This window comes from Chlamydotis macqueenii, chromosome 21, assembly GCF_036417535.1.
Source record: "Chlamydotis macqueenii isolate bChlMac1 chromosome 21, bChlMac1.mat, whole genome shotgun sequence".
Classification (NCBI taxonomy): domain Eukaryota; kingdom Metazoa; phylum Chordata; class Aves; order Otidiformes; family Otididae; genus Chlamydotis; species Chlamydotis macqueenii.
In genome coordinates, this window is record NC_141576.1 from 3,019,158 (window position 1) to 3,028,694 (window position 9,537).

The 9,537-nt window shown below is 44.6% G+C and overlaps 1 protein-coding gene across 1 annotated transcript in view; it reads right to left on the reverse strand.

The window, feature by feature from the left end:
* Window positions 1-9,027, reverse strand: part of LOC104476140 (ATPase family AAA domain containing 3A) — a 28,118-nt gene extending 19,091 nt beyond the window's left edge. Inside the window, exons 1-9 of the mRNA XM_086764592.1 lie at window positions 8,779-9,027; window positions 8,219-8,295; window positions 7,512-7,613; window positions 5,950-6,009; window positions 5,516-5,585; window positions 4,739-4,904; window positions 3,989-4,058; window positions 300-455; window positions 29-85 (exon numbers count right to left, since the gene is read on the reverse strand). Coding sequence (XP_086620718.1) covers window positions 29-85; window positions 300-455; window positions 3,989-4,058; window positions 4,739-4,904; window positions 5,516-5,585; window positions 5,950-6,009; window positions 7,512-7,613; window positions 8,219-8,295; window positions 8,779-9,001 — 981 coding nt within the window. The 5' untranslated portion in view covers window positions 9,002-9,027. The remainder of the gene's footprint in view (window positions 1-28; window positions 86-299; window positions 456-3,988; window positions 4,059-4,738; window positions 4,905-5,515; window positions 5,586-5,949; window positions 6,010-7,511; window positions 7,614-8,218; window positions 8,296-8,778) is intronic.
* Window positions 9,028-9,537: the final 510 nt, after the last annotated feature.

Below are 9,537 nucleotides of genomic sequence, written 5' to 3' on the forward strand. Positions count from 1 at the left end.
GACCAAGACAGCAAAACAGAGTACTCACACTGAGAACAACTCCTTCAAGGGCATCCTGAGCCTTGCTGGTAAGACGCTTACCAACCTAGAGAGGACAAATTCAATTATTGACATGGAGAAAATAACTCACCTGGACAAAAAAGTCACATAAAATGACAACGAGCTCAGCCCACCTATGCCATCTCTAATAGTTTGTTTATTCACAGACCCAGGGATAGCTCCCCGCCTGACACAAGGAGCTGCAAAAGGAGTTCTGCACGCTCATGGCTGAGTGCAACACAAAAACAAAGCTAAACTACCTTGATAGGATGCTTCAGTGCCTCCAGGACGGTAATGCGTGAGGTTTCTCTCACCAGGGAAGGTTTTCCCAAACGTGCTTCTATGTATCGCCCTGCTACTGCTGTGGCATTCTTGGCAGAGTAAATACCCACTGCCAGCAGGGTTAGGCCTGCCACCTGCAAAGAAAAGGAGGAAGGATTAGGAAAAGCACTTGGCAGGGCAATGCTATTGCGTGTAACATGCCTTGTGGCGGGGAATTAAGATTCAGGACAAATGCTGACCAAGAGGGGATCATTTTTGGCAAGATGTTTTATCTCTGTTCAGACAGCCAAGCTCTAACACTCCCTGTTCACAGGGCATTTTGCATCTTGCAGCATGAAAGGCAGAGGAAGCACAAGTAATGCATATAGACATGTATCCAGAAGAATGTACTCTCAGATCAAAATGTGTGTGGCTTTTCAGATCTTTAGCTAAGCAGAGGATGTATTTAGACAAAGAGCCATCAGCCTTTGCTACAAACCAGAGGTACAAGCCTCCTACGACAAAACAGTATCTCCCATAATGCTGAAGCTGTAGCTTCCAGCGTTATGAACAAAAGCACATCAGGAAAGTGGTGGTGTTTGTTTTTTTTTTTTTTTTTTAGGTATTCTGTGCAGGCAGTAAGAATAAAACCACATAAATCAGGTGCTGTCTGCCAGACTACCCCTCACCATACAAGAATTAAAGATATGAAGACAAAAGTCCGAATTGCGACTGCTACCAAGACAGTACACAATAGAGAATACAAACAACCAGCCAAGGTACACTGGCCGAAAGCGAACAGTCATCCAGATCCAACACAACAGCAAAACAGCTACTCAAGAGGAGCGTCAAGGTTAAAACCACCATGGGAATTACCATCACCATGTTAGAGATTGTTCTTTCAGAAACCCCAGAATATGAGACATTGCCATCAACTTGCCAGTGAAGCAGAACTCCAGACTTCTCTGTGGTTTATAGCTGCTGCTCGGTTCAGCACTACATTGACTCATATTAAACCCGGAGCCCCGCAGGGAGCTTTTTCCACCACAGCTAGCTGTCAGAATAGACAAGGAGCTGCGCTGACAACGCTAAAGACACTCCAGGAGGTTGCCAAGGCTAACATTTCAGGAAAGGAATCAAGACTTCACAGAAATCTTTAGCATGTATAAGGTTTTCTTCCTTAATTCACAGAGGTTGATAGCACTGGTAACTTTTATAAAACTTTACTTAAGGTGCACAAACATAAGCCCCCAATTCCATCTGTTTGTACATACGCAAGTGAGTCAGTTGATTTACCAAAACTCCTGTTCACCTGAAAATTCAAGGGAAGAAGGGGCATTACTTTTAAACTGAGATGTGTTTGGGAAGAGGCCAACTGTTCCCCACAGTTCTGAGTACAAGTAATCAGCTGTGTTCAGCTTACAGCGAGATGTCAATAATTCATACCAGAGCAAGCCCAGATAGACAAAAGAGCAAGCTGCAGTGATTGCTTTTAAGGTACGCAGACTTTTACTACAAGTACAGGACAAGGTCAAAAGCCTCAAGGACAACTAGGATGGCACTGTTCAATAAACCATGAGACACCATCTGTTCAGTTTCTCTCTGTTTAATCAGCTTTGCTTTGGATGGAAACACGAATGTTTCACAACTGCGAGTTCTAAGAAGAATAAGACAATTTCCACACCTGATTCATCTCAGTTTACAGAGATTTTAGAAGACAAGAGGCTCCACCTTTTTTAGCAGTCTCCCTCTAAAAACAAGGTACCATGACAAACGATCTCAGGCACTCTTACACCATCTGCTTTAGCAACACTCAGTACTAAGCAAAGCTACAAGTTGATAAATCAGATCCATCCAGGCAGAGATAAGTACTTATTTCAGACTTTGGGACTTCACTGATGTTCATGTTACAAGAAACAGAAATATACCTTTAAGACTGACAGCTATGTATCAAAACAGGAAAATTACTCAACTCTTACATTCACAAAACCTAATTACTATGCCAACTCTACAAATCAGTCCAATTACATCTGTTTACCATGAAGTATCTAGCAAAGGAATGAATATCTGACTAATAAGCAAAGTTAATTCCACTAAAAAAACCAACAACAAACCCCAAAAACTTTGAGCAAAACCTTTGGGGTTGCATGGATGGGAAGAGATAGGAAAAGAACAGCCCTTACAGCAGGCAGGAAGTGCTAATTTAAAGGACTTCTAAAATAACTGACTAATTCTTACCTTATAGTCATTTTTCAAAGCAATAGAAAATATGATTTCCAGTTGTGTTATCTCCTTTCCAAAAATAAATGTACTCTTTTTTTTTAAAGCTAAATGTCCCAAATTCAAAAGAAAAGAGATTGTCAGAAGCAAAAATGACCATAATGCAGGAAATCGGTATCTGGGTCATGAGAATATGCAGCTAAAAGCACCAAGCACTAATCTGCAAAAGGCTCTGAATACCGCAGGCATTCCAGGTACAGCTTACAGATTACAAAAGGATCCACTAAAAGCACGTCTTCTCCCCAGTGCACTCAGGCAAAGTGTGTTTTGTATCAGCCTGCATGTATAAAACCAGGGGTGGCGCAGATGGTGGTGAGTGACTTAAAGCAAAACGTCCATTTTAACAAGCCATGCTACTAAAAATATATTTTCACTGCAAAGTTTTGTTGTAAGTAGTACACCGAGAAACAACTTTATGTCCGTAAGAATCCACTGCCATGCTCTTTTGTCCCGTGAAAAGACGCTGGTCCAGCTTTTAATCAACTTACTTAGCACACATAAGAGTTCTCTAAGTGCTCTCTAGGCTGCATCAAAAATAGGTATAAAGCTGTGAGATAAGCAGCAAAGCGAGTTTTAGATCATGTCCTCCAAGGTCTTGAAGTTCCAGAGACTAAGAGTGCTCCTTTGTAGATAAAAATGGCACCCTCAGACTCCCCGATCAGAGAGAGCTGACAGTTTGCTATCCACCTTGGCGGCTGGGGGATACAGGGATTAGATCTCTGTTCCCAAAAACCACCACTGGCAAAGAAATCACGTAACACTGGTGTTAAACATTTCACAATGCTCTGTTCACCTACATTTATAGACATTCATGCATCATAGAAGTGCAACGAACATCAGTCGTTAAAAAGCTGAACGAAAACTTGTCAGCTCAGAGCCCAAACACAAAAATTGCATTCAAGATCTCAAAGAGAAAACGTGCAGTTATCTCTGACCGGCTATTAGATAAAATCCCTACTCCCCTACATACACAAGAGACAGCAAATTCTAGAACAATTGGGGGGAAAAAAAAAACAAACCTATCTGTGAAAAAGAATCATCTTTCTTCACAGAATCTGCATCTGTTACTTGTAATAGCTGGCAAACTTTCAGGCAACATGTTTGTAATGGTGATGGTGCCTCCAAAAGACAAAACAATTAATTATACATTGTTCATTAAAGCCAGAGCTTTTATGTGACCAATGAGAAACAAATTATCTATACAGACAAGACAAGAGTGAATTTGACTAAAAATCTGAATCACATTATCTCCTTAAACGAGGACTGCAGAGAGCACTACGAGAGCAGCAAATCCCACCATGGTTCACTCTGTGTAAATTTTATACAACATATCAGAGCAAGGAGTTCGTTTAACACACACTCACAGGCAGACTTTTCTGGAAGATATCGATACACGTCATAATCTTACCGTGGCTGTAACTTTATCCCAGTCTGTTACAAAAGCACGGAATCCTTCTCCAAAGAGCATCCCTGCTGTCCTACAGCAAGCAAACAAGGCAAACAGAACAGAAAGGAATTTCAAAGATCAACCTGAAACAATTTACAAGACAACTTTATAATGATCATCTTCAGAACCAGCCAGAGCTAATTGGGGGCTCACCTGGGAACTGAAACATGAACAAGGATAACAAATGTATTTATAATCGTCTCATGTCTACACCTGATCTGGTATTAAATCCAGAAAAGCATCTGGCATTAAGGTGACATCAATTTATTTCTTTAATACATTACTGGTGCTGAACTGTAATAAAATCCTAATTTTTTTTAAATTCAAATTTAATTCTATGCCTTTGGAGATGGACTGCTTTATACCTTTATGGCATATGTTCAGAAACTGGAAGAACTCTGAGTTTTCAGAGTAATGGAGTCTCAATCTTAGTGATTAAAGCTTGAAGTAACTTTTTAGAAAAATTCTGTAAAATTCACAAATCTATAAATAGTCTCTTTGGTGACATTCAGATCACTATGTGGCAAGACAAGTGAAAGAGAGGGTTCTCTTTAATACAATTATTCCTATTGTTCAGAGTACAAGAGTGTACAAACTAACTTTTGATATTCCTCAGAGCTTAGAGGAATAAAAAGCAAGCTTTCCTACACGATGAGAGAAATCTGGAAAAGCAGCAAGGGAACCCAGGCCCTTCTCCTGGCTCACACATACTTGAGGGACTCTAATACTGTTTGGCGATGCTCAGCAGCTTTTAAGCGGATCTGCTCCCGAATGATGTCTGCATTCTCCCGCTCAGCCTTGGCACGGGCTCTTGCCTCCGCCTCAACACGCAGCATCTCATTCTTATGTCGCAGCTCCATCTCTCGCTCTACGGTAGCTTTTAAAAAAAAAAAAAAAGAACAGAGGACAACAATGTTTTGGGCTGGCTTAATCCCAGGTAGCAGCCAGGTGAAAGAGATGCACCACTTCATCCTGGCTTCACAACAGCTGTGTGCAGTCCCATAGCAGCAGATTTCAAGATCCTTATTCCCTCCCACCCTCCCTCAAAAGGCAGCCGACTAGTACAATATTACAGAAGACAGACAAGGAATTTTCCCTCAGTGACTCTGGCAATTCCTTTACAACTAAAAGAAACAAAGCAAGTTTCAAACTAAAACATCATTACACAGCGTTTATTTTCTACAGGAAAATGTGAACACACAAATGTGAATTTGTGCTACAAATTCAACCGTTCCTCCCAGGAGCTATTTTGTTTCTCTTCCCTTCTCAAAACTGGTTCTAGTTTAGATTGTCTCAGCATAAAATCAGAATTTCAGCTGCTGTATCAGGAGATGCTGATAGTTCACTGAGAAACCCAAGTACCACAGGGCAGACATTTAGGAGTGCAGCCACTTACAAAACCAACGCTGGAAGGAACCGGTAGTTCTAGCACTACCAGGATTTACCCGTTACTTGCCCATACGACATTAACACATCACTCAAGCTTACCACGCCTCATGGCTTCCTGCTTCTGTACAGATTCCTCCTGCTTCCTCAGATTCTCTTCATTAGCAAGTTGCTACAGGCAGAGATGACAGAAGATGTGTTAAAGTTGTAAGAACTCCTTCAAGTAGGTGTTTGTGTAAGCTTGAGCGCTACAAATGTTTTGAAGAAGTTAGTGCTTAGGTTGAAGTGCATTCTTCTTCTCCCCATCTCCCAAACCCCTACCATTAATCCCATGCTCCTAGCCACTTTGTCCTAATTCCTGACCTTTGATTTGCCTGGCATGCACTGTTGAAGCCAAGCAAACAGTACAGATGAAAGCAACCGTGCCTAGCATCAGCCAGCTGGCCAGCAGGATAGGGCACAGATCTGACCACAGCTTTGACTTAAGAAAGCTACTATACAGTTCCGAGCTGGGTGAGAGAAGGAAGCTGTCATACCTGCTGCCGCATCTGTTCATCATAGCGCTGCCGTGCCAATTTGTCCTGGTATTGGGCTCGCTTAAAAATAATAATAATAAAAAAAAAGGATAAAAATAAAGATTATGCATTTAAAAGAGACCCTAGTCCTGAGGGCAATGAGGTTTGGAACATGCAGGGGAGAAAAACAAAACAATTCCAAACAAAACAAATAATCCCAGGCTTGAATATGAACAGGGTAAAGTTTGGGGCAAAATATCCTTAGCCAGCAACAAAACTCCTCTATGCTGAGCAATCTATACAGTCTGACTTCATTTTAAGGTATCAAACAGACAAAGAACAAGTGTTCTTTGGCCCAGAAAAGGAGACTTACATCACTAGGAAAACCATGGTTTTCACATTCTAAAACACATCACCTGGACTGGTGATTGCAAGCAATAGAACCGTCAAGACACACTGCCTGTGAGATGAGCTGTTTCTGATTGATTTTTTGTCCCTCATTAATTTCTCTCGACGATTTTCTACTGCAACTGGCAAATAAACTCATGTCGTCTACACTCAGCTGAGAGGTCTGAGGATCCAGAGCCATCAGCAAGGAGGACTCTGTTCACGGGACGATATTACTCTCTATTCCAAACACAAAGACAGGAGAATAGCTTGCAGGTTATCTCCTCAATAACTGTAAAGCATGGCACTTCAGGATTAAATCATGATCAAGTTTGCTTTGACTTCAAATGACGCCCTGTGAACTTCAAGAGCTCAACAGCTAACTGAGGAACAGAGCAGACAATTGTGAAGCCCGCTGCTTGAGCCAGCCCTGTCCAAAGTCCAAACTCTGATGGGATAAAAAGCAACACGTGCCAAATAAGTCATTTCAGCTATCTATATTCCAAAGATAGGCAATCAATTAGAATTAATCAATCCCCTAATTTCCCGTCTCTCAAAGTAAAAAGTCACCATATGTGAGCTATTAGCACAAAAGCTAGCTTACATTCCCCTGATTTTAGTATTATTGCCACTTCAGTAACTCCTGCTAAAACACACCAGAAAGCACTTACACTGCTCACAACATAACCTCTGGTAACTTGCATCACTTCTCCTCTTGAAGTATTTTTTTCCTCTCTAAAAGATCAAACTTGGAAGAACTGGGGTTGCAGGCTACTTAAGACTGAAATCCAAATAACTTCAGAGACATTTCACCATCCAGGCTGACACATACACTTGGTAAGCCAGCAATCTTCCACCTTTTAATGCCATCAGCTATTAAGAAACAAAGCGTACCTCAGCGTGTTCAACAGCACTTCCCTGAAAATTCCTTTAGGAAAATTTCAAAGAGCACACAATAAGAGTAACTGCTATTACTGGTCCCTTTGAGATGTCAAGAATTCGGTAACAAAATTTCAAGATGACAAAGCTGGATATGACCACAAATCAAGTTCAACAGTACAAAGCCAGGGTAGAAGACGGGCTCAGTCTGTGAATTGCCTCACATCCGTGGCTGCCCCCGAAAAGGGGCATAACACGTCGTTGCCTTTTCCTTAAAGAAAGTCTCCCATCACTTGGCTTCCCCCTCATTTCCTTACTGCTTGATGCTGTTTTGTTTCTTCACTGAGTGTTTTTCGTCTCTCTTCTGCTTGTACCCGTATCTGGTCATTCTTCAGTTGTTCTATAGCAGCTTCATACTCCTATTGAGACAAAAAGATAATCATCGCAAACAAGCTCAATACATCATCCCACAGAGATGCTAGTGACAATCACAGTGCACGAAATCCATTTGTAATCAGAATGGTACCCTGCAAAGCTGACCAGTAACACAAATAGGAGCATGAAGGAGGACTATAAGAAATCTCATAGTTAGTCATTTCAGGATTAAATACAATTTATTAAAAACACACTAAACCAAACAACACTCAAACCATCCCTGAATTCCTTTATAAAAGGAACAGAAGTCTAACCTCCAATCAACTACTTTTCAGTTCTCTGCAGAAAACCCTTGTCATTCCCTAAAAATGGCGGTGATTTAAAAATCCACTCAGGACATGCAAGCTGCAGTCAAAGCCATTACATATGTTTGAGAAGTGGTGAAATCACCTGCACTTCACCTTCTAGAAGTACTTTTTTTTTTGTTTTAAAAAGGTAAGTAACCATGATTTGCTGAAACTGAACAGCACCACGTAAAACTTAGTGCTCTCTGCAGATTGCTAGAAAATGAGACTTCAACTTACACCCCCCGCAAACGTGGCAGTTGCCTGAAGCGGGCTGGCTGTACAAGTGGTGAGTTCCCACATACCTTCAGTTTTGCTTGCTGTTCCAGCTGCAAGGTCTGCTCCTGCATCTGGGCGAGACTAAGAGCATCTTTTGCGTGGCCTGAAATGGGCAGTAGGAAGACGTTACTGAGAGCAATGAGGTTTTTTTCTTGAGTCAGAAACCGCTCGGTCTATCCAATGCAGCCCATCGCTGGCTGAGACTGCCCACCGCGCAGCTCTGAAGCCGCACGCTCAGCCCTCCCCTGAGAGATGCTCAGAAACCTTCCCCGCACACCGCTGACCTGAAGGGATCAGGTTTACCCCGCCGAGAAGGCGCTGCAGCACCACCCCTCTCCCTTCGCAGGCCCCGCAGGAGGCGCTCAGAGGAAACCAGGCCCGACCTCGGGGCTCTACAAGCCGCCGGGCCCTCCGGCAAGGAGCGGCGGCCCCCGGCGAGCGCTGCAAGGGCCCGCGGCGGCCCCGACCCAGCCACACGCTCCGCAGGAGGAGGGACCCGACAGGACGCGAGGTACCGACTACCGGCCGCGAACTCCGCCGCCCGCCCGGACCCGGACCCCGACCCCGGCCCCGGCCCCTCACGCACGGGACGCATCCAGCTCCCGCGCCGCCTTGGCCGCCCGCTCCAGGCCCGTGGGGTCGAAGTTGCTCCATTTGTCCTTGGGCGGTTGACGGTCTCCGGTACCGCTGCCGGTACCGGTACCACCCGGGGCCGGCGGGAGGGAGAGACCGGTCGCTCCCGGTGCCGCGTCCCCCCCGCCGCCGCCCGCCGGGCTCGCGCCGCGGTTCAGCCCGAAGAGCCAGGACATGACGCGGCCGGCAGCACGCGCGCGGGCCGGCAGGCGGAAAGCACGCCGCTCCCCGTGCGCCTGCGCGGCGCCTGGCGGCCTCCCATTGGACCGGGCGCCGGTCGCGCGAAGCGCGTCACCCGTCTGCTGATTGACGGAACGGCGCGTGGGGGGAGCGCGGCAAGGGAGTGGAATTCGATTGGCTGTGGAGAGGGCGAGTGGGCGGGACCGCGGGGCAGGGGACGGAGAGGGGAGAAGGAGAAAGTATGGCGGCGGCGCTTCCTCGTAGCAACGGGAGTGCGGCGGCGTTGCTACGGGGAAAAAAAAAAAAATTAAAAATCTGTGTGCCTGTGCTTGACACAGAGGAGGATTTCCCTTCAAATCCTCTCCTAACCAAAGGGTTTGTAATGTGAAAGACGCCATGGAAGCGGTTAGAAAAGGGGAGTAAAACCCTGCAGCCCGAAATGGTGTAAAATGGAGAATACAGCCCCGGTCACCTTCAGCATTCAGAAGCAGGCCAGCAGCAGTCATCCAGGTGCCTTTTTTTTTTTCCTTTA